We start from the raw sequence: 25,503 nt of genomic DNA on the forward strand, positions 1-25,503 counted from the left end.
TGGGCTGCTGTGTACTGCCCTTCTGCTGTCTGTCTGTGTTTCCCACTGCCAGGGTACACAGAATTACCTTCTTCTGCTGCCACTCTGCCACCAGCTATTACGTCAAACAATAGCTATATTGGTTGCAAAACCAAAACCAAACAAACCATTAAAAAAAAAAAAGGTTTAATTTTTCTGAGGTGCCCGGGTTGAAAACTGTGTTGTTCCAGTTGTGTATTGGACACAATGTGGGCTGCACGACCGCTGTCTGGGACCTCCTGTTGTGTTTATTTACAGCACTGGTATCACCGCTAGGTACCAGGGCTATTATGTCACGCTGCCTACCTGCTGCCACACTCACACTGCTCCTCCATACCTCCTCCTGCTGCTGCTGCTGCTGTCTGTCTGTGTTTCCCACTGCCAGGGTACACAGATGATTTACCTTCTGCTGCCACTCTGCCACCAGCTATTACGTCAAACAATAGCTGCTCGCCTACTCCTCCATTCCTCCTCCTGCTGCTGCTGTCTGTCTGTGTTTCCCACTGCCAGGTACACAGATGATTTACCTTCTGCTGCCACTCTGCCACCAGCTATTACGTCAAACAATAGCTGCTCGCCTACTCCTCCATTCCTCCTCCTGCTGCTGCTGTCTGTCTGTGTTTCCCACTGCCAGGGTACACAGAATTACCTTCTTCTGCTGCCACTCTGCCACCAGCTATTACGTCAAACAATAGCTATATTGGTTGTAAAACCAAAAACCAAAAAACCATAAAAAAAAAAAAAGGTTTAATTTTTCTGAGGTGCCCGGGTTGAAAACTGTGTTGTCCCAGTTGTGTATTGGACACAATGTGGGCTGCACGACCGCTGTCTGGGACCTCCTGTTGTGTTTATTTACAGCCCTGGTATCACCGCTAGGTACCAGGGCTATTATGTCACGCTGCCTACCTGCTGCCACACTCACACTGCTCCTCCATACCTCCTCCTGCTGCTGCTGCTGTCTGTCTGTGTTTCCCACTGCCAGGGTACACAGATGATTTACCTTCTGCTGCCACTCTGCCACCAGCTATTACGTCAAACAATAGCTGCTCGCCTACTCCTCCATTCCTCCTCCTGCTGCTGCTGTCTGTCTGTGTTTCCCACTGCCAGGGTACACAGATGATTTACCTTCTGCTGCCACTCTGCCACCAGCTATTACGTCAAACAATAGCTGCTCGCCTACTCCTCCATTCCTCCTCCTGCTGCTGCTGTCTGTCTGTGTTTCCCACTGCCAGGGTACACAGAATTACCTTCTTCTGCTGCCACTCTGCCACCAGCTATTACGTCAAACAATAGCTATATTGGTTGTAAAACCAAAAACCAAAAAACCATAAAAAAAAAAAAAGGTTTAATTTTTCTGAGGTGCCCGGGTTGAAAACTGTGTTGTCCCAGTTGTGTATTGGACACAATGTGGGCTGCACGACCGCTGTCTGGGACCTCCTGTTGTGTTTATTTACAGCCCTGGTATCACCGCTAGGTACCAGGGCTATTATGTCACGCTGCCTACCTGCTGCCACACTCACACTGCTCCTCCATACCTCCTCCTGCTGCTGCTGCTGCTGTCTGTCTGTGTTTCCCACTGCCAGGGTACACTACACAGATGATTTACCTTCTGCTGCCACTCTGCCACCAGCTATTACGTCAAACAATAGCTGCTCACATTACTCCTCCATTCCTCCTGCTGCTGTCTGTCTGTGTTTCCCACTGCCAGGGTACACAGAATTACCTTCTGCTGCCACTCTGCCACCAGCTATTACGTCAAACAATAGCTATATTGGTTGCAAAACCAAAACCAAACAAACCATTAAAAAAAAAAAAAAGGTTTAATTTTTCTGAGGTGCCCGGGTTGAAAACTGTGTTGTCCCAGTTGTGTATTGGACACAATGTGGGCTGCACGACTGCTGTCTGGGACCTCCTGTTGTGTTTATTTACAGCCCTGGTATCACCGCTAGGTACCAGGGCTATTATGTCACGGCGAGCTGCCTGCCTCATTGACTGCCTGCTGCCACACACTCATCCTCCTCCTCCTGCTGCTGAATTTACCTCCTGCTGTCTTTGTGTTTCCACTGCCAGGGAGCACATACAATGGCGCTTCCAACATGCGTGCGCCCACCAGCTATTTGTTACGCTCAAAAATAGCTGCATTTCTTTAAAAAAAAAATTGAAAAGAGAAATACGTGAAGAAGAAGAAGACGATATTGAAAAAGAAGGAGAAGGAGAAGATGAAGATGAAGAAGAAGATGAAGAAGATGATGAAGAAGAAGATGAAAAAGAAGAAGAAGATGAAGAAGATGAAGAAGATGAAGAAGAAGAAGATGAAGAAGAAGAAGATGAAGAAGAAGAAGAAGAAGATGAAGAAGATGATGAAGAAGATGAAGAAGAAGAAGAAGAAGAAGATGATGAAGAAGAAGAAGATGAAGAAGAAGAAGATGAAGAAGATGAAGATGAAGAAGAAGAAGAAGATGAAGATGAAGAAGAAGAAGAAGATGAAGAAGATGAAGAAGAAGAAGAAGAAGAAGATGATGAAGAAGAAGAAGAAGATGATGAAGAAGAAGAAGAAGAAGAAGAAGAAGACAATATAGAAGAAGAAGAAGAAGATATAGAAGAAGAAGATCTAGAAGAAGAAGAAGAAAGATAAAGAAGAAGAAGAACAAGTATATACAGTAACACTACTGAACAAAATTAAGGACACAACTTCTCTTTCCACATTTTTTTTAAAGGAACATCCCCACATAATCACTTGCTGTTGTTACTTGGAAAAAAAGATGTTTCTTGCATCATTCACCCTCAAAACAAGTGTTGGAAGCTATTTAAGGCCAATTCGAATAGTCAGCTCGAATAGTGAGCTCGAATACCGACTCGAATAGTCAGCTCGAAGTCCGAGGTCGAATCGAATAGTAAAAATTATTCGACTCGAATATTCGACTGACCTCGAATAATTTACTATTCGAATTCGACCAAACTCGAATTTTAAAAAGGGGTATTTGAGCATCACTGCTATTGGCGCCTCTGGAAAGCTTCTACATATTGCTAAGTCCACCCTTGGTGGAGGGTTGTACCCATCTTTTTCCCATCTACAGAGAGCGACTTTTAATCCTGAGTGGGGTCAGGTTAATCTCCCCACCTGCCTTCACAGTGATTGCCTAATGGTAACCCTGGTTTGTGAGTATTACATTGTTATATTACTCATTATTAATTTTCATCTATACAATATCACACTATTGGGCTCTTGGTGCCCCCCCTCCTTTTATCTCAATACAAGCCCACAAGACTTTTAAAATTGTGAAGTGTCTTTGCATGAGTAGCAGAAGCAGTAAACCGATGAATACAGCAGCAATGCACAAAAGACTATAGTTCAGAAACCAAATATTTTAAAATAATGTTTATTAAAAGAGAAAAAACTCCTAATTACAGTATCTAACTAAGAACAAACGCAATATGCATAGAAATGTATTCAATAATACAAAATGCAGGTTCAACTGGCCAGAGCAGGATCAGGGCAAAAAAAAAAAAAAAAAAACACAATTGGGAAGTAGGTTAGGTCACAAACAAAAGTTTCTAGAAACTCAGCAACTCAGAGATCTAAACATTCAATTTTCTGGCAAAGGCTTTAGTCAGGCCCAGATTTACCTCACAGGAGCCTGTAGGCACAAATGTTGTGGTACCCTAGACCAGGGCTGCCAAGCGGCTGTATATGGACAGACAGTCCATCCATTTGACCCCCAAAACACACTGTCTGTATTTATTAGCATGAAGAGTAGAGATCAGCAGCCCCACGAAGATGTATTTAAGCTCTTTATTGCATAAAAGATAAAGCCCAGCGACAGCGACAGATGCTGTTTCTGAGATGAACTCCTTTCTCAAGCTGTATAGGCTCGCACAAGAGAAATAACCACCACAGAAGCATTTATATACATTTTTAATAAGGTCACATGGACCAATCAAATAACACCAAGAAACATGTGAACACCAGTGTCCAATCATAGGACAGAGCATAATGAGAGGACCTGATGAAAAACAGGTATGCAAATGAGTAGCCGTTACAACAGCACAATTTAAAAAGTGTCATACCCATATGGACCAATCAGCACTCACCAACCTTGAAGGACCTGATGGGGAACCACAGCTCAGTCGAATCGCTCCTTCCAATCTCCCAGAGGGCAATGGAAGATGTGAGCCGCCGGAAAAATGAGAGTCATGACGTCAGACACTTCCATGCGTACTTCCGTCCTGATAATGTGTAAAAATGTATGCGTAAATCAAAAGCTGAAAAATGCACGCGGAAAACCAATGTGGATCCGTACATCTAGTTAACCGCTTTAAAAAATGCGAACGAAACGCAAAAAAGCCGCAACCGACGCGTACAAGCTCAATAACGTCATCACTACAAAAAATACTGATGGAGACAAAATCATAGAAAAAAGGGCCATAATGCTGTGGTATCGTAAAGCGGAGGGTCCATAATAGGCAAAAGATCTCTCAAAATAATTCAACATGGTACTAGATGAAAAAAGTACCATTGCAAATAAAGAGAATCATACATCAGAAACAGCAACTCCCGGTGTACTAATAGTGTAATCCAAAAGGGGAGACACACACACCTGGACGGAGCAGTCAACACACTGTCTACGCAGTATGACTAACCGCACACATATATGCAGAGGCAAAATACATACATGAATCTTATCCAATTTAAATACAAAAGGATAGGTCATAATCACGGTTAAGTCCACCCCCTCCCAGGGTACCCAATCTCCTGATCCAACCCGCCTCACGCCTAAGTAATTCTCCTTCTCTATCACCCCTAAAATGAACGGGAACCCCATCTATAACCTGTACACAGAGCTGTGGTATGGAGTGTCGGAATTGAGTAAAGTGGGCAGAGACAGATTAAGACATGTTCCCGGCCCTATTAGCAGATTTATGCGAGGAGATACGTTCATGCAGACGCTGGGTGGTCTCTCCCACATATAACAGCCTACATGGGCATTTTAGTAAATAAACTACATATGATGAATCACATGTATAAAGACAACGTATGCAGAACTCAGTACCTTTAGATGGATGTGTGAAGAAACGCGGAAAAGCCGCCGCATGGACGCAGGATGAGGCGGCTGTTTCCGCGGCTGGCATAGCGGAACGCGGAAAAACCGCCGCGTCTGACGCATCGGTTTGCGCGCACAGGCCTGCTACTGACGGTCTGACCAGGCGCGGGGAGGCCACCGCATGTGCAGATAGCGGTGCGTCTCACCTCGCGTGCAGGCCAGCAGAGACATTGCAAAACGTGACTGGTGTTGCTGGGACTGATAGTCCACACAGGTTCAGAATGACGCGAGGGCGCGCTGAGAGGCAGAGTTTATATGACAGCCAGAAGAAGGTCAGCTGACCAAGCTGGTCAGCTGACATTTCCACTACTTTTCATTGGTCCAGCACTTAGGGTGGCGCTGGAGAGCGCTATAGTATATATACTGGGTGCTGGTCATTCTCTGGTTGTCTGTTGTTGCTATCACTACGTGGTAGCACTCAGGCCTTGTCTGTTTCTGTGTTCTAGCATAGTTTCCAAAGGTGTTGACACCTTAGCATTAGGAATATTGAATTGTATTATTTGTTATGACCTTCTGCCTGTCTGACTATTCCTCTGAACTCTGATCTTGTACCTTGCTAATTCTGATATCCTGTTGCCAATCTCTGCTTGTTCCTGGACTCTGTACCTGCCTCCTGATTCTGTACCTCATTATTCTGATTCTCTGTTGCCTGACCCTGCCTGTTATTGGATTCCGTATCTGCCTTCTGATTCTGTACTTTATCTGTCTGTGTGTTGACGACCTGGCTTGGCCGACCTCGAGAACTAGCCTTACTGTTAGAGGCAGTTCCCAGATCTGTTAGTGACACCCGCTCATTGGTGTCACTCACGCTCTGTCCTTCCCACATTCTGCTTAGCTCCTCCCCCAGGAGAGTCTAGGCTTACGGAAGGAGCATTCTTCTGTGCAGTATTCCTTACTGCCTCTGTACCTACTCCTTAGGTACAGTCCACTGTGTTACTGTTACACCCAATCACTCACTTGTTATCTCAGGTGTCCAGAGATTAGTAGATATATCTGATTATCGGTGATACTGCAGATCACCAATAATCGGGTATATTCTGTATTCTCGGTGATACTGCAGTTCACCGGTAATCAGACCCTCTCTGTGTTACACCGATCGTTACAGGATGCCTGTACCTATCTCCCTTACAAATGAGGCTGCACATGTGACATCCTAGACAAGGGAAAGTACCCTGTCTGACCACCCTGTCCCACAGTCCGTGTAACAGAGGTCCGGATTTTGCCCCTTACTGTAGGGGCTCGCTTGAATGATAATAAGGGGGATACTTAAACTCAGGAACCTGAGGAAAAGCACTTTGTAAGAGGCCCCAATGCTGCCATACAATAGACCCCAGCTTATGACTGCAGGCATTGTACCTGGAAACAAAGGGGAGTCTCACACCTTCATGGCATCTTCTAGTGAATCTATTGGGTGCCAGGGTATGTTCAGGGTACCCCCTTAACCTAATTCTGTCGGTCATTTCATTGAGCCAGATCTCGCACTGGTCAAGATCAGAAACGATCCTAGAGACCCTCTGTAATTGTCCACCGTGGATATGTTCCCTCGTTGACCTCAGGCGGACACTAGAGAATTCTAAAATAGAGTTTCTATCGGTGGATTTGACATACAGGTTGGTCTGGAAACCCACTGGTCCCAAGACCACCTGAGTATCAAGGAAGGAAACACTCTTCGAGTCAAAGTGTGCTGTCAATTTAATGGGGGGGCATTTACTCGAAAGCTCCTCAATGAAAAGGTTAAGGGCCAACTGTGGCCCCCTCCAAATGCAAAAAATATTGTCAATGTACCTCCACCAACAAACCACATGTTGGTGGAAGTACATGCTCATATAAACGAAAGCCTCCTTATAGAGGCCCATGAAGAGATTCGCGTAGGAGGGGGCCACATTGGAGCCCATTGCCGTCTCTCGCAATTGTTGATAAAACACACCCTCAAACTCAAAGTAGTTTTCCTCCAAGAAAATTCTCAAAAGTGAAACCTCAAAATTTCTCTGTTCCACAGTCAGGTCAGACTGGGTCAACAAATACCAGTCGATCGCCTCTACACCCCCATCATGAGGGATGGAGGTGTAGAGGCTCTCGACGTCCAGTGTAACCAATGCGAGACCCGTACAATCAATCTGAAGGTTCCCCAACTTCTCCAAGAACATAGTAGTATCTTTCAGATAAGAATCCAAAGATACGACAAAGGGCTGTTGAAGCTTATCCAAAAACTTAGCCAAAGGGACAAACACCGAACCCACTCCGGCCACAGTGGGCCCCCCCCCCCGATGGCCGGAGTAAGTTCTTATGAATTTTCGGAAGAGTATGGAATTTGGGGGTAGCAGGGTGGTCCCAATAGAGGAACTTCCTTAGATCTTTATCAATGGTACCCCTAACATATGCAGCATCAATGATGGATTTAATGCATAAGCAAATTCTCCGAATGGGGTCACCACTGAGTCTCTTATAGACCGAAGTTTGGTCAAGTTGTGACAAAATCTCCTCTTTATAATAGCTCTTGTGCGAGCCTATACAGGTTGAGGTAGTAGTTCATCTCCGAAACAGCGTCTGTCGCTGTCCCTGGGCTTTATCTTTTATGCAAAAGAGCTTAAATACATCTTCGTGGTGCTGCTGATCTCTACTCTTCATGCTTTGGGAGCTGCTGGACTACAGAGCCATATCAGCTTAGCACACGTTTACCCTCATTAGGGTGCCTATCTAAGTGTGGTGTAACATGTATTTATTAGCAAGCATCCGTATAAACTGTTCCTCAATCCTCATGCACATGCACATTAGAAAGCAAAGCACATTAGAAAGCCGCCGACTACCTGGATGGTGCTGATCCAGGAGTCCTGCTCTGTCCCTCCCTTGCTCCCTGAACTCCCTCCACTCAGTGACAGCCTCTCTCTTGCTAATAAAAAGAGAGAGGCAGAAAAGCCAGTCCACACCCCCCCCCCCCACACGCCCATCAGCGTGCACTTCATGTGGTCCCATCTGACCTGAAGCAGTGAGGAAGCAGCTGAGCCTGGCCTCTGAAGCACAGTGAGTTATGCTTTCTGCCCTCATCAGCCCTGACTCACCTCTCAGGAAGGCTCCTCCGTGGCTCAGGGAATATGTGTGGCTCCGTTCTCCCCCAGACAGCAGATAACTGATATAATTTTAACATGGGGGGAGAGAAAGAGCAGACGAAGCAGGAGTGGACTTGCCATCAGCACAATGCCCTTTTTTTTTACTTTGAGCACCAGAGCAGAATGCACAGCATGCTGCTTCAGAGACAGCCCGTCACTGGTCATCTGAACCAAAAGAAAAAAAAAAGTGCATTGCTCTGACAGTAATTTGCCTCCTACTCTGTCTGCTCTTTCTCCCCCAGCTGGAGCAGGTCTAGGTTAGTTACACAATGTATGCTATTTCGATGGAGCACACTCAAGCAGCTCAGTTTTCAATTCTATTTGCTGTAGAAGCCGAGGTCTGTGTCACTGAGCTGCTTGCATCCTATCCAGTCACACACAATGCTCCCCCTCCCCCTTCTATAAACACTAGAACTTAACGTGAACCTCAACTCTTGCACAGGACAGAAGGAAAACAGAGAGAAATGCACACTGTATGTATTTAGAGAGTTTAGCCTGTCTATTCCCCCTCATTTGTGTCTAATCACAGCTGTAATTTGATCTTACCCTGTGTCACCTGACTGCCATGGCCATTTAAATACTAAAAATAATAATAATGACCAGAGCTTAGCACCACCCACAACTCTACTTAAAAATGCACTTTGACTCTGCCCCAACTCCGCCCCCTGTCCCTCAAAAATGTTGGGTGTCCTGCTTTTTTGGGCATTTTGTTCTTAAAAAAATAGAAATTAGGTTGGTAACCCTGCCCTAGACTTCGCTCACCATGAACCTACAAACTCCAACTAAACCACACCGCAAGTATGCTGGCTATCCCAGCTGTCACTTCTCCCTTACTTCCCTTGCCCGTCACAGGTAGCTACAGGCGCCCCTTAGTATTAGGTAGCCAGAGGTGCCCTCAGTAGCTAGATAAAATTTCCATAAGTTCAGAGCAGAAAGCTGTAGAAGTGTTAGAAACTAAAAAAAAGAGTTTTCTTTTAGGCCCCTTTCACACTCTAAATCTCCGTTGTGGTGTGATTGTTATATGATTGCACCCCAACAGTCCTGAAAGGTTACTGCTGAGGTGTGACCATGCAGTGAGGCACACTTTTAAATGAAAGTATGCCTTACTTCCGGGACAACCACACACAATGCACTGCAGGTCTTGTGGCGGGACCAGTCGCACCATGCTAATATATGATCAATGTGATAGCCCCATCACTGCTTCTGCGATGGGATGCAGCATTTTTATGCAACGCGACGGAATGCGTCAAGTGTGAAAGGGCCCTAAAAGAAATGGTATCTTTATAATTTTTCCACAAAGATTCATGTGGTTATCGTCAAGAAAACTTCAGAAAATGTTTACAATATGTCTTTTAAGACTCAAGCTGAGGTTAATAATGCTACACTGGTGCAGCATGGGGACGAAGTGGTTAGTGCTTTCGCCTTGCTGTGCTGGGTCCCCGGTTCAAATCCCAGCCAAGTCAAAATCTGCAAGGAGTGTTTATCTTCTCCCTGTGTCTGTGTGGGTTTCCTTCGGGTATTCCGATTTCCTCCCACATCTCAAAAAACATAAAGATAAGTTAATTGGCTTCCCCTAAATTTGGCCCTAGACCATGATACATGCACTACATGATACATAGACATATGACTATGGTAGAGAGAGCCCCTCTGAGGGACAGTTAGTGACAAGACAATATACTCTGTACAGCGTACTGCATAATATGTCGGCGCTATATAAATACTTAAGTAGTAAATACACTTGAGCCAAAAGTTGTTCTAACTCATGGCAGTGCTACTAGTTTAGTGCTTTTTCTCTTAACCAGTTCCTGAAAAACAGTCATTTTAAAATGATCTGTTTTACAGGAGAGATGATTGCATCACACCCGCAGGTGCCATGGGGACGGGGATGCCACCAATGGGCTGTCTGGAAGTGGTTAACATAGAAGTATCTGAAAATTTAAAGTGACCCTAAATATAAGCTGAGCACATGGTAATAAACACATGTTTAATGGTTACCTTCAGTGAAAATTGCATGTCTATATTTTCATCCAAGCTCCCAAGCCTCCATGTTGACAAATACAATTATTCATCACATTATAGAAATTTGAGGGGGCTGGAAGGATCAAAGAGGAGAGACTTCCTTCAGAGAATCAGGGACTTCCCTTTGACACCTTCAACAACCGTAGCACTTAAATTGTGTAAATCTCTGAAACAAAAGTTGTTTTGTCATGTAGCTTCTTAATATGCAATGTATGATAAATTGTTGTTCATTTTGTACATGTTTACTTCAGAGTCATTTGTAGGCTATTATTATTATATTATTAAATTAGTACAGTATTATACACATTTTGAGGACAAGGGAAGTGTAAGTGAATGCAAATTAATGTTAAGAACATTGAGGATGGTTTCACCGCAGAAAACCGTGTCAGCGATGCGATGCACTGCATTGAAAAACAGGGTTTCAAGGAAGAGTGTGCTATTGCGGGGTGTTCCCTGTCTGGCGCTTGCTATCACTTCCTGCTTCAGGTATGCTGAAGTGCACAGAAGCATATTGTTAAAAGACGCTTCCGAGCATGCGCACCGCGACGACGTGCCAGTGATTTTTTAAGAAAACCTGCATCGCCATAGACTAACACGACTTCCAGGCCTGCGCAGATCACAGCAACTCAGCGCAGAAGCCGAGCATCAATGTAGTTCTTGACTTTTGTCAGGGAAGTGGCATAAACGTCACTTCCGTTGCGTCACGTCATAATGCTGCAGTATGAAGGTCTCCATAGGCTTTTATTGCACAGTGGTGCAGTGCTGTAAAAATACCACACCCCCTCGGTGTGAAAGGGCTCGAAAGCAGTAGAGCCATTGGCAGTTGGAAGGTGCCCACTACTGCTACTTTACCATGGCATATATTACCAGATTTGCTAATGATAAACATGCGACTGGGATATTTTCCATTTCTTGGCCTTCCCAGTGCGTAAATAACAATGTCCCATACAGTATAATGTTACAGGCAAGAAAGGAACTTAGGGAGCTTGATTCTTTGGCAGACATATTTTGACAGAATGTCCCACATGTCTTTGTTTCTGAGGCAGTAAATGAAAGGATTAACCAATGGAGTGACCACAGCATACAAGAGAGATATGAGTTTATTGGCATCCAGTGACGTGGCTTTTTTAGGTCGAGCATAGATGTAAAGTGTGGTGGAAAAAAATATAGTGACTACAGATAGGTGAGAGGCACAAGTGGAAAATGCCTTTTTCCTTCCATCAGTGGTTGTTATATTTAGTATGGCATAAATGATACAAACATAGGATGCAGCAGTCACTAGAAGAGGAATTAGTAAAATGACCAAGGCAAGAATGAAGTCTACCAGCTCAGCTTCTGACAAGTCTTTACAGGATAGATTAAGTACTGGTGAAATGTCACAGAAAAAATGGTTAATAATGTTTGGGCCACAAAAGGATAATTTAGATATAAAATATATTTTTATCACAGTGATGGTGAATCCTGATAGCCAGGAAGACAAAGCTAACTGATAGCAGAAATGACGGTTCATTATTCTAACATAGTGCAAAGGTTGGCACACTGCAACATACCTGTCAAACGCCATTACGGCAAGAAGAACACACTCCGTACACATCAGAGAGATAAAGAAAAAGAGTTGTGCCATACATCCGGAGAAAGAAATGGTCTTCCTCTCCATCAAAGTATGTACCAGTAAATTAGGTACAGTGACGGAGACATAGCAAATCTCGAGAAATGACAAATTGCTTAGGAAAAAATACATTGGCTTCTGAAGCTTTGCGTGCAAGTTTATCGTCGTAATAATAATTGTGTTTTCAGAAATTGTGAGAATATAAACAAGCAGGAAAAAAATAAATGATACCATCTGTAGTTCAATTAATGAAGGGAATCCACGAAGGTAAAATTCATGAATTTCAGTTTTGTTGCTATATCCCATTTTAGAATGTAGTATCTATAAAGAGTGATATAATCAAAGATAAAAACCATCAAAAAACAATAAAATTAGCATCAATCAAGATGGCAGTAGAGATTTCTAGGACAAAATACATTCTGTATTCACACTTCTTCAGGTAGCATATACTGTACATAAGGAGTAGAGAATGGTGTAACATCGTTGTTGCATATTCCCCAATAATCAAGCCTGGTGCAACGCAAGGAGTTTATTACATGGAGTGTGATGCATTTAGGTTTTTCTGCTCTCAAAACCTTGCCATGATTTATTAAAAATAAGTTCTTGCTATGAATGTATGCTTGTGACTACAGCAGCACAAAAACAAGCAAAAATGTTGGCTCGCCCTATCGAATTACCCCACATGGCTTTTAACAGTCAAAAAATATTATTTTCAAACTGTTTAACTAAAACGGTCTCTTTCTCCATGCTATGCTTCTCCAAAAGCACATGATGCAATACACTGGTAGACTTATGTACCATCTGCTTACCGACTTACTAAGGAGGTGAGCTAGAAGCTACCCCCACTCAGTAAAAAGATCTTGTTTTGTACTCCTTTACTTGCAGCATTTATCGGTATGTCAAACGGGTTACACTTTGAAAAAACACCCACACTGATGAAAAATATTAAAAAAAAAAAAAAAAAAACACACTCACCTGCATTTAAAATACATTTTATTTATGATAAGTAAGTAAGAAGAATTCAGATAAAGTATATGAAAAATACACTTGGTAGTTGGATTGACAATATGACTGAACTGTACATACAATGGAAAACATCAATTAAACCCTTTTTGCGTGTTTTTTTCATGAATATACTGTTACCTGGTGTTTCTTTCTATTTTTCATCAATTCTGTGAAGAAACAAGATAGAGTGGAGTGTCTTCCATGCCAGGGGTGTAACAATAGACCCTGCAAGGGATGCAGCCACAGGGGGGCCCAGAAGCCACACGGGGCCCTGTCCTAAGAGACTGACAACTAAGGGAAAGGTGAGAAAAAGCTTTCTGCTCTTTGCACAATTGTTCTAATAACAGCATCTGCTCAGCTACTGACAAGGATTCATACAAAGTTTTGCAGACAAAGATTTGTAGACAATCCCTATTCATTGTTCAGTAGGGTCTTGTGTACAGCTCTTTTCTACCCCCAGCCTTTGTACCCCTCCCCAAGTGCTGTGTCCTGTGGTGATGCTTGAGGAGTCTGGGCACGGAGAGAAATAGCTTTCTATTCTCTGCAGGTTTGGCGGGAGGGGACCCATCCAAAGTTTTGCAGGGGGGCCCAGTGATTTCTAGTTACGGCCCTGTCCCATGCTACACTTTTTAACCTCCTTGCCGGTCTAATTAACGCCGGCAAGGAGGCAGCGCATAACTTTTTATTTATTTATTTTTTTTAAATCATGTAGCGAGCCCAGGGCTCGCTACATGATAGCCGCTCAGCGGCGGCATCCCCCACCGAGTGAGCAGGAAATCCCGTTGAGAACGGGATTTCCTGCAGGGCTTTCCCAGTCGCCATGGCGACGGGGCGGGATGACGTCACCGACGTCATGGACGTCGGGATGTCACAGGGAATCCCGATCCACCCCTCAGCGCTGCCTGGCACTGATTGGCCAGGCTGTGCAAGGGTCTGGGGCGGGGGGGGGGCGGCTCGGCGTGGCGGGTAGCGGCGAATCGGCTGCGTAGTAACACGCAGCTAGCAAAGTGCTAGCTGCGTGTAGGAAAAAAAAATTATGCAAATCGGCCCAGCGGGGCCTGAGAAATCCTCCTGCGCAGGTTACCCCGAGCTCAGCTCGGGATAACCGGCAAGGAGGTTAATGAGGCAACAAGATTGCACATAAGCCCCCCGCCCCCCAACAGACTTGAAAAAAAGACCCTTTTCCCCTCAACATTAGGACCAAGGTGCTTTGTAGGGAGGTGGAAACTTGCTTCCTTTTCTCTAAAGCAATCCTAAGGCTGACTGGATTAAGAGCAATGAGTATAGAAGGCCACACAGATTCAGCTCATTTTTGTCACACAGCTGTACTATATGGACAGGTTCACAAGAGGGTTCCTTCCCATGGATACTAGCTGAAGTTTACACTCAGTATGCAATTCAGCCTCCAAACTGTCAGCCACTTAGTGCAATCTGGCTTAATTGTTATGTATTAAAATGTTGGAATTTTTTGGCCCCACACATCAGTGTTTGACATGAGGTATGGCAACAAAGGACTGCATAATGGCACATTTGAATATGGCTGTGGTCATGCCCTACTGAGCACTTCCCAGCACCCAGCAGGTGCACTGAAGTAGCAGACAGGTGATGAATTCACTGCGTGTATCTGCCTGTGAGAAATGAGCCTAACGTAGCTTAGAGGTGAAAGTATCGGTGTGTCAAATGTGATTTTTAAATATTAGAGCGCATTGTTAAAACATCAGGCACAGCCATACTATCCCAGTAAAAAAACAAACATAGAAGTAGATTAATAATTTTCTACTTACATAACATATGTATTGTACTGTCCACATTGTGATTTCAGTGAATTCTACTTAGTATATAAAAAGAAAACTGTTTGAGGCGCCGCATTTACCATCTTTACTACTTCTGACAGAAGCCAATCCTGATGTCATTTCCTCCCTTACTCTTTTTTCCCCCTAGAAACTGTACTGTCATGTCATATCTAGCATAGACCATTTTTTAACAGCTTCTGCAGAGGGGTGAGGTGTATTTCTTTTCTCAGCCTTGTGTTACACTAAACTGCACTCAGCCAATCAGTGAGGAGCAAGAATGTGGGAGGGGAGATAACAAGCTTCATTCTCCCCGCAATGTAGCAAATAGAGCCAGGCTGGCTGAGATAGCATTCATTACAGCAGAAACATTTTTAGTTGTATTGGAATGCTTGCAATACAGGGTCATGTTGTAGACTGCATAATAAAAACAGAGCAGCTGGTAAAGGGAATTAGATGTTATGGCTACCAATCCCACTTTAAGTGTGGTAGAAATGTTTAATATTTGAATTAAATGGGTCTGAAGCTAGTAAAGTACATACTACTGTATTTGCTTCCGTAAGTACTGATTGCTGCTGTAAAATAGCTGCCTAAGAAGATTTTTTTTAGTTGCCCAAGAATCAGTCATTTGGCCACTAGGATGTAGTTATTATTGATGTCTGGTTATATGGCTGAACATATTTTGTGTTTTTTCCTACTTTTCTCTCAAGATAAAACAAAACATGGAAAAATTGTAATAAAAATAGCAGATTCAGAAAATAAGCACATAACCAGGTGTGTAACAATTGCCCTGGGACCCCTGTGACCCCTGTGACCTACCCACTGTCCTTCTTGCAGAGCACAGCAGAGCTGTCTATATACATTTGCCTGCTCCTGACACATAAGATCTCCTCTTCTTCCCAGGACTCATTCACTCTATGTTGTCTCCCTCTGGCTACTGATTACAGGACATGCATTGGGGACCCACTGTGACTAAAGTAGGCAAATATATTTACACAACTCCACTGAGCTCTGCAAAAGGGAAGGGAGGAGGAGCAAACCCCAATAACTCTTTGGCTCTCAGGGAAGGGAAGGGTGTTTGCTGCAGGAGGCCCCAGAATTGTTGTTTGCTGGGGGCCACGGAGGGGTACAGTTGCGAACCTGCACACAACTCCTAAAAGATCTGTCATTATGGAGCAGCCGCTTACTTTGGTCTAACTAAAGTTACCACCATATATATTAGATAATCAACAATTCCTGTACTAGAAATGCAAGTGTGTAGAAAAAGATTTTAGCATTTTACAGTGTCAGTTAAAGAGTTCTACATCTTTTTGGCAAGCAATGGAAGGTGAGGTGATGTGTTCATAAATAAAGCATTGGTAGTGCACCCTGAAGAATTGATATCTGGTTGTTTCTTTTCAATACCCATACAAATATACGAGGGATGGTAGTATTTATGACTAGAAGAAAAGTGGATAGCAGAAAAAGTTATACCCTAGATCCGCAATAGAGTAAATAGAATAAGAAATATGGTTTGAATGCCCTTTAGCAGGAATACAATTTCCCCCTTGTCCTCTCTTCATCCTTTTGAAGAACTTTTCATTTGGCATTGTGTAGGTATCTTCCACACCTTACAATGAATGGAAGAAAATATGGAATCAGGTCCAACAGTAACTTGTAGAGCTAGACTAGTAGTGCATGTGTGAAGCTGAGCCTAATGTTCAAAGTAGTAAAAAAAAATAACTACTATCCCCCCCCCCAGGGACGGATCTAGGGGGGGCACAAGCGGGTATCTTGCCCCCAGGCGCAGTTTGTTGAATTCTTAAAAAGGCGGCAAAATGAATGGCAGTTTAGGCGCCAAAACCTGACCTTGCCCCAGGCGCAACTTGGTCTTGATCCGTCCCTGCCCCCCCCCAACACACAATGTATACATTTGAGAATAAGTTTGCATTCAACTTTACTTAATAGAATGGGGTTTTGTTAGGGAATGTAGTAACAGGACATAAAACAACTAGATTGTGTGTCAGCTGTCTACCAGTTCTTAGGTAAAAATCATGGATTACATTTGACATGAATTAAAAGTCCAAGACAGAAGTGTGGGTGAGATAAAAATGGGATGGGGATGAGAAAAAATGAGTAGTGAACACATTTTATAGAATGGGAAATATCAAAACTAAATTTAAATATGTATGTATACACAAATGTTTGGCATAGTGATACAAAGCCCTCCTTGTTAACCACATTAATAAGTGTACAGTGTGACAATGTTGGTCCTTAATGACTACAAAGGGGAGGTTAATGACCTGAGAGAGGTGACATACAACATCAAGTTCCTGTGCTAATTACTTGTAAATTCTTACCTTGCAAGTTAATGGTCAATGGCAACCATGGAAAGTTGACACGTACCCCCCGCCCCCTCCACACCCACACCCAAAGAAAAATAAAATAGATTAAAAGGGTCCACATGACCTCCCCAATCAGTCCATTAAATATTGATAAAAAAGAAAATAGACTTTTACTTTTAAATGTGGAATATAGTAAATTCTGGCGTATAAGACTACTTTTTAACCCTTGAAAATCATCTGAAAAGTTGGGGGTCGTCTTATACGCCGGGTGTCTTTGATGCTGGGTGATACATGATGCGCATACAGGACATGCTGATGTTTACGTGATGCGCATACAAGAAATGCTGATGATTAAATACCGGGTGCTGGAGATTCGGCGGTTGCCACATATACTGGGGGAGAGCTCACCGCTCACGCTGCAAGGTCTGGGACGCCCAGGGTATGGAAGAAAGAGATTGCACTGTTCCCGTAAAACACACCTCTTCCACCCATCTGGACCACGCTATCCTGTTAACGCCTCTCAGATCTCACGGCTGAGGATAGTAGTGAAGCAGCACAGGCAAGGCCAGACGGGTGAAAAGGGCATGTTTTATGGGCACAGTGTAATCTATTCTTCCTTATCACTCTGATAAACAGGAAGAGCTGACCAATCCACTTGTGGAGAGGGAGAGTTAACCAATCCAATCAGTCAATCCCCTGTATACTGTTATATACTGGGTGCCACATACAGTACAGCACCAGTATCTGTTCATACATAGCACCAGTATATGATTTTTATAAATGTTTATTTGGTGTGCATTGGAAGAGGGGTAGTCCTATATGGGTAGTATATCCCAAACTCTATATTTTAACTGGAACATTTTTTTGGGGGGGGGGTCATCTTATACGCCCAGTCGTCTCATACGCCAGAATATACGGTAATCACATGGTTTGGTTGGAAATAGGAAGCTGTCTTGCAAGCACTCATGTATGTATCTGTCTGGACTGACCAGTTTATGGTTCAAAACACTGTCATGAGTTGATGGCTTCATTTAGCTTAGTACACTCATGATCATAAAATTGCCTTTAATGGTTTTATTATTCCTTGTGAAATTTCTGAAATAACATCATAACTGACACAATGGCAAAAAGATCCATGGTTGTTTTTTTGGAGAAAGCCCCTTAATATCAAAGCTATAATTAACCATATGGCTTTGGTTTTGGATAATTGAAACACTACCATTGGCCTAATGTGGGTGAAATAATAGTTTTGCTCAGCCATAACACCTCTCGCTCAGTTGAAGACTTTCAGCAGTCATGTGCATTCCCTAGGGACTAATTGTGAATGGTGCTGTTATCTCTCAGGACATTGAATGCAGAATCTAATAAAGCAAGTATTAACTTTGATAAATTACATCTGCAAGTGAATGGTTTCATTCACCCAAACCAGACAGAAAGAACTTAGAAGAGCTGGGCTTCTAAGACAGACCTTCAGCTAGACCTCTGAGTTTGGTGAGTTGGAGGGCTCAACTTCCTGTTAACTATATTCACCATCAGTTTGCTAGTTTTGTAATTAAGTTCGAAACTGAAGGCTTAAAATGATCTGGTATATGTGTCATACTTCTCCATTTAAATAGTCCCACTTGTGTTTTACTATGATTATTTAAATGGTGATCACTGCCATCATGTGATGATCACCATATGTTTCTCTGTAAAGGTGTGTTGCAGAATTTTTACCATTACTTTTATTACCTTATATTTGTTTCTCACATTTCATGATATTTGTCTATGTCAGAATGCCTAGTAAAAAATGTAAAAAAACAACAACAACAACATAATAAACAAAAGTTATCCTTTTTTTGAGTTTTTAATGATAGTGAAGTTTGGAAATATTTCATGCCAGTGGAGGAAAAACACAGTTATTTTAGTGTATGAACCTATGTCTAAAATAATGTTGCAAAATCTGTGAACATAAAGTTAAATAAATATCTAATCTTTATCATTTTAATTTGATGAAAGGGATTTATTTATTTTGAATTTACATTGGTTTAGAAACATTTATTATATTTGAAGCAATATGGTTATAATATACACTGTGAAATCCATTTGCATTTTACAGTGTAGATGATATACATGATTTAAAAATAAAAAGGAAAATACATGGACGGAGAACTTAATTTTACCTGGATAAGTGTAGTCTGAAAAATTAAACAGCTCAAGTGTCACATGTTTTAGAATCAGCATTTTAACGATAGAACAAAACCAGTGCACAATTTACCAACTGCAATCTGAGGTGCGTCTGTGTGGCTGAAGGTTTACATTTGCTTCTGTAACATTCACTGTAAATTGCTTTTATGTTGTTTGAGCAGGTGCAATTTTAGCTTGTAATGACTACATTTGGGATGAATTAGTTCCTCAATCCTCAAAGGGCAGTGTATGTAGTTTGTCAGCTGACTAAATACTTTCTGTAATTTGCTAAATCAGGTTTTAAGCTTCCATATCTACAATAAATGAAATATTACAATTACTTTTTTTTTTGCCAGTTATTTTGTGGAAAATGTGTTCATTTTGTTTACTTACGATTAAAGTACACTGACACTTCATTTTAGCTTAAAGGGGCACTACAGCGAAAAACTGTAACATTTAAAATATGTGCAAACATATGCAAATAAGAAGTACATTTTTTCCAGAGTAAAATGAGGCATAAATTACTTTTCTCCTGTGTTGCTGTCACTTACAGTAGGTAGTAGAAATCTGACAGAAGTGACAGGCTTTGGACTAGTCCATCTCTTTATAGGGGATTCTCAGGGATATATTTATTTTCAAAAACACTTAGTGAATGGCAGTTGCTCTGTCCAACTGCCAAAAAACTGTGTAGGGAGCAGGGAAGCTGGCCAGCATCATTGTTTAAATCCTTTTTAGGGAATATTTTTATAAAGGATAAAAGCCTTGCTGAGAATCTCCTATGAAGAGATGGACTAGTCCAAAACCTGTCACTTCTGTCAGATTGCTACTGCCTACAGTAAGTGACAGCATTATAGGAGAAAAGTAATTTATGGCTCATTTTACTCTGTAAAAATGTACTTCTTATTTGTATATATTTTCACATATTTTAAATTTTACAGTTTTTCGCTGTAGTGCCACTTTAAGGTGATAATGAAAAAATTCAAATTATTTTCCCATTTATTGATAGATCTCATAACTTCCAAACTTCCAGATTTTGGGGGGTTTATAATACTATAATAAATCATAAATATAAGATATGATGCCACCTTCAAGAGGGGGATCTTGGCACCATTTTTCAAGTATAGAAGACTTGATTGCAGGATCTTTTATGTTTTGTTTCCCCTAATAAATAAGTATATTTTATTTTGATGGAATAATTCTGGAGATGGAGGTCCAATTTCCATAATCAGGTAATGAATGGGCTTTAATGAATTTGAATTTGTCATTGCCGCTGAGAAAATTGAGTCATTGCCTATCCACCCTCTCAAAGGAATTGAACCTGACGAAGGCTGCACAGCCGAAAGCTTGCTTACTCTTTGTAATGAATAGCGGAGATGCCGCCGCGCGGTCTGGCGGCGGGGCGGCTGTCTCCACGTTCAGACCAGCGGTTTCTGCACAGCAACATGTGTCTGGTTTGTCTGGACCTTCTAGTGCACACAGATGGAGAGCTACGCGTGCGCGCGCCAGGCGACAGGACATTTATACCAGCAGAAGGGGAATCAGCTGATCAGGCCGATCAGCTGATCCCAGCTGGAATCTGGATTGGCTGAGTGGTTCGGGCGGAGCTGCACAGCACTGCAAGTATATATAGACCTTGCTTGTCAGTTGCTGGTTGTCTGCCGTTGCGAATACTTACGTGTGAGCACTCAGACCTCAGTCAGATCCCACAGTGTGTTAGAACCAGGTGGACCTGGGAATTCACACTTAGCCAGATTACGCTATTGTTATATGCTGTGTTATATCTTAGACCAGTTCCAGGGTGTTGAGACCACGGACCTCACACCCAAGCTTAGGATTACTGTGTCATTGCTATTCAGTCATAGAAAGCAAGGTTCATCTGATGAAGCAAGGTTAACCCTTGCGAAACAGCTGTCAGACAACTTTCCTTCCCCCACTGCTGTAACCCGTGTGTCGACCCGGTCACAATAAAGGGTATTTATGCAACAGTGCCCTTCTCTCTTCTCCTTTGACTGAATTGGAACTGCCTTGTATGGGAGCACGTTGCAGTTAAACTCAGTGTGACCGGACATCCATCACTGCCGCATTTGGTGCCAGGTACCAGTCTGTCTTTTTGATACTGTGTCATTGCTGTGTTATGTCTTAGACCAGTTCCAGGGTGTTGAGACCACGGACCTCACACCCAAGCTTAGGATTAATGTGTCATTGCTGTGTTATTTCTTAGACCAGTTTCAGGGTGTTGAGACCAAGGACCTCACACCGAAGCTTAGGATACTGTGTTATACTTTAGACTAGTTCCTGGGTGTCAAGACCAAGGACCTCACACTCCAGACTAGGATTGTGATTTATATCTGTTATGACCATTTGCTCGGGTGTTGCCGACCTGGCCTGCCCGACCCTTCTGGCTGTCACTCATCCCTCGAGTGTTCAGTCTGTCTGTACTACCCGTGACACTATTCCACCAAGTGTCAGTTAGCTGCAAGGACCTCTCGCTCATCAGAGAGTCCTTCCTGCAGTGCAGTCAGTGGCCTCTATCCCTTTGGAGTCCCCTGGCTGCAGTACAGTCTGATTTCCAGTTTACCAGGGAATCACTGGCTGCCAGATTATCTCTATCTCCTCTCTTAAGGAGATAGTCCGTGCACAGCCCAGGGCCACCTGGCCCTCAGGTGGTTCCTGGCCGAGCTGCCTGTATCTCCCGCCTCACGGGAGATAGCCTACAGTTACACCAAACACTTACACTTCATTAGGTGTCCAGAGGTTAGTCATACTTGTATTATTGGTGATTCTGCAGATCATCCATAATAAAGTATACATCTGTATTGTTGATGATTCTGCAGATCATCAATAATCAGATTCTCTCTGTGTGCTGACACCGATTGTTACACTCTTATTTTTCTAAGTTAGCCAATAAATGGTATCATCCTGATTCAAAACCTCTTGCTTTTACTCATGGCCAACACGGTACAATACTCTACTGTTACTTCTATATTACTCTCTAATAGAAACCTCAATGAAAGTAGTACACCGGGCTTATGTCACTTCAGCCATTGCAAATAAAAAAGTCCCCAGTGTGTCATCCTTATGCTTTAGAGACTGTAATTCTACAGAGACAATGGAACACATATAGTGTGTACATATTTCCTACTCTCAAGTCAGCCACACAAATATCTGTTGGCAAAATTTTTTGGGAAGTTTTACAATACTCCATCTGCTGAAACAGATCTACAAGTATCATCCTAAGGCCATGAAGAAGGTGTCAGTGGTGTCAGTGTTACCAAGGTGTACAGAAGGTGTCAGTGTTACCAATGTTGTGAAACAAAGTTGCAACAATGCCGAATGATTGCACAGGGAATAACAGTAGCAACACGTGAGTCAGATTTGACCCAATCAGCCCTAATTGTGCCAATTAATAGGTAAGTAGATTACTACCATATATCAATTACATATACAAATGTTAAAATAATTTAAAAATAGCGAACATGAGGTAGACTGTGTACAGGTGGGTGTCTTTGCTGATCCCCCCACATGCAAGTCACTGCAGTATGTCAGAGGTGGGGTGTAGCTGCCTGGCTCTGAAAAACCTGCACACAGTTATTGATTAAACAAAGTAACTATAAGTACTATGAGACACAAATCGATTGGAGGGTGGGTAAAGCAGGCGTGTGTCAAATGGTGTATGCAGTACATGAGGCATCAAGCTCCTGGGCCATGTGGTCGACACAGCTGAAAGATGCACTCAGACAGCACAACTAATGCATCCACCCATTAACACCCCAATTCAATCATTAAGTAACAATATGAGGGATAACAGTAGAACAAAGGCGTGCATAAATATGTACAGTGTTAGTTAGTGCTCGACATGTTTCATCTGAATAAGATTTCGTCAGGAGCTAGATAAAGTGCTAACAGACATATGGGGGTGGTTCTGGACCCACCCATTGAGGAGTGAACTTCTGGTTGCTACCTATTTAAACCTCATTTGCTATGGGCGCTTCAGCTCTGTCCTGAGCATTGCATATGGGGGAATTTATGTGTTGGGGGTCTTATCTTTATGTCTGTTAGCACTTCATCTAGCTCCTGTTGAAATCTTATTCAGATGAAACATATCGAGCACTAACTAACACTGTACATATTTATGCACTCCTTTATTCTACTGTTATCCCTCATATTGTTACCCCCACCGCCTTAAAATACACCAACCAGTGTCCATTGGGGCGGGACAAATGGCGGACCTGATGGGAAACAGCTTGGTTAACATGTAAATGAGCATATAAATATGTCTCAAAATAATTACCGAATTCACGTGTATCAAGTCGCACTCCTTGGCTATCCACCCAAATTAAGGGGGTGAGGCGTGCAGGATACTTCCCCGGATACCTCAGGGATTTCCATGCAGAAAGATGAATTGAAATCTGCACCGCCTCTCAGGATAAATCTTGCTTTATTAGTTATAAAATGACATACACATTAAAAAGAACCCTAGGGCAAGACAGGCAGATGTACCACCCACCAGGCGGGGGCACCAGAGTCCTCCTACCATGCTCCAGATAAGCAACCGCCGACCAATAGCGTAATGACAAGGGTATGACATCACAGATGGAGAGCGCCAGCCAATAGCGTATCCACAAAGGCGGGCCTAAAATCCAGCCAGATGCTCAGCCTAGGGTTCAGCCAGTTCTGCGGTCCTCTGCTGATACCCATCTTACACAAACTTCTGCTGCCACCCAGCCATTACAGACTTCTGCTGCTGCCCAGCCATTACAGACCTATGCTGCTGCCAAGAGTGTTGCAAACTCCTGCTGTTGCCCAGCCATTACAGACTTTTGCTGTTGCCCTGCAGTTACAGACTTTTGCTGCTGCCCAGCAGTTACAGACTTTTGCTGCTGCCCAGACAATACAGACTTTTTCTGCTGCTACCCAGCTGCTTCAATATGCTCCTGATACTTCTGATGGTACCAAGTCTGCTATTTCTCCTGTTGGTACCGAGCCTGCTGTTCTGCTGGTTGGTCCGTTGATCTTCTTTTTGGTATCCAGTACACTTACCTACCTGTTGTTACCCAGTTTTCTGATCTACCTGTTGGTATCCAGTCTGCTGATCTACCTGTTGGCATCCAGTCCTCTTCCCAGCCTGTTGGTATCCAGTCTGCTGCCCAGCCTTTTGGTATCCAGTCCGCTGATCTGCTTGTTGTTATCCAGTCCTCTAACCTGCCTGTTGGTATCCAGTCCGTTGCTCTACCTGTTGGTATCACATCCGCTGACGTGCCTCTTGCCTGCTAGTCTGCTGTTCTGCCTGTTTGTATCCAGTCTGTTTTACAAAGCAGTATGAAGGAGCACAACAAGTAGGATCAGTTTGTTTGCCAGGACCCCTGACCATGTCTCAAGGGGCATACCAACCAGAAAAGTATAGATGGGTGAGTGAGTGTGTCTAAACTCAGCTAATACTGCAGAAGTACTGGGGGTATTTCAGGTGACTACATGCACTGTGTGTTTTATGGCTCAATGCAATTTGAGAAAGTGAATTTTGGCCAGAAACAGTGTCTGTAATTGCTGCTTGACCAATGACCATATGCAATAAAATAACTTATTTATTATACTTGAGTGGTGCTGGCCCATCTATACGTTTCTGGTTTGTATGCCCCTTGAGACATGGGCAGGGGTCCTGGCAAACAAACTGATCCTACTTGTTGTGCTCCTTCACACTGCTGTGTAAAACAGACTGGATACAAACAGGCAGAACAGCAGACTAGCAGGCAAGAGGCATGTCAGCGGACTTGATACCAACAGGCAGGTTAGAGGACTGGATACCAACAAGCAGATCAGCGGACTATATACCAAAAGGCTGGGCAGCAGACTGGATACCAATGGGCTGGGAAGAGGACTGGATGCCAACAGGTAGATCAGCAGACTGGATACCAACAGGTAGATCAGAAAAGTGGGTAACAACAGGTAGGCAAGTGTACTGGATACCAAAAAGAAGATCAGCGGACCAACCAGCAGAACAGCAGGCTCGGTACCAACAGGAGAAATAGCAGACTTGGTACCATCAGAAGTATCAGGAGCATATTGAAGCAGCTGGATAGCAGCAGAAAAAGTCTGTATTGTCTGGGCAGCAGCAAAAGTCTGTAACTGCTGGGCAACAGCAAAAGTCTGTAATGGCTGGGCAACAGCAGGAGTTTGCAACACTCTTGGCAGCAGCATAAGTCTGTAATGGCTGGGCAACAGCAGGAGTTTGCAACACTCATGGCAGCAGCATAAGTCTGTAATGGCTGGGCAACAGCAGGAGTTTGTAACACTCTTGGCAGCAGAATAAGTCTGTAATGGCTGGGTGGCGGCAGACGTTTGTGTAAGATGGGTATCAGCAGAGGA

General features: G+C 43.2%; 1 protein-coding gene across 1 annotated transcript; it reads right to left on the reverse strand.

Annotated features, from left to right (window-relative positions):
• Positions 1–11,204: 11,204 nt before the first annotated feature.
• On the reverse strand, positions 11,205–12,161 carry LOC137527516 (olfactory receptor 6B1-like). Its single transcript, XM_068248078.1, has one exon. The coding sequence runs from the start codon at positions 12,159–12,161 to the stop codon at positions 11,205–11,207; it is 957 nt and encodes a 318-aa protein (XP_068104179.1).
• Between the last annotated feature and the right edge of the window lie 13,342 nt (positions 12,162–25,503).

This window comes from Hyperolius riggenbachi, chromosome 1 (assembly GCF_040937935.1).
Source record: "Hyperolius riggenbachi isolate aHypRig1 chromosome 1, aHypRig1.pri, whole genome shotgun sequence".
Classification (NCBI taxonomy): Eukaryota; Metazoa; Chordata; class Amphibia; order Anura; family Hyperoliidae; genus Hyperolius; species Hyperolius riggenbachi.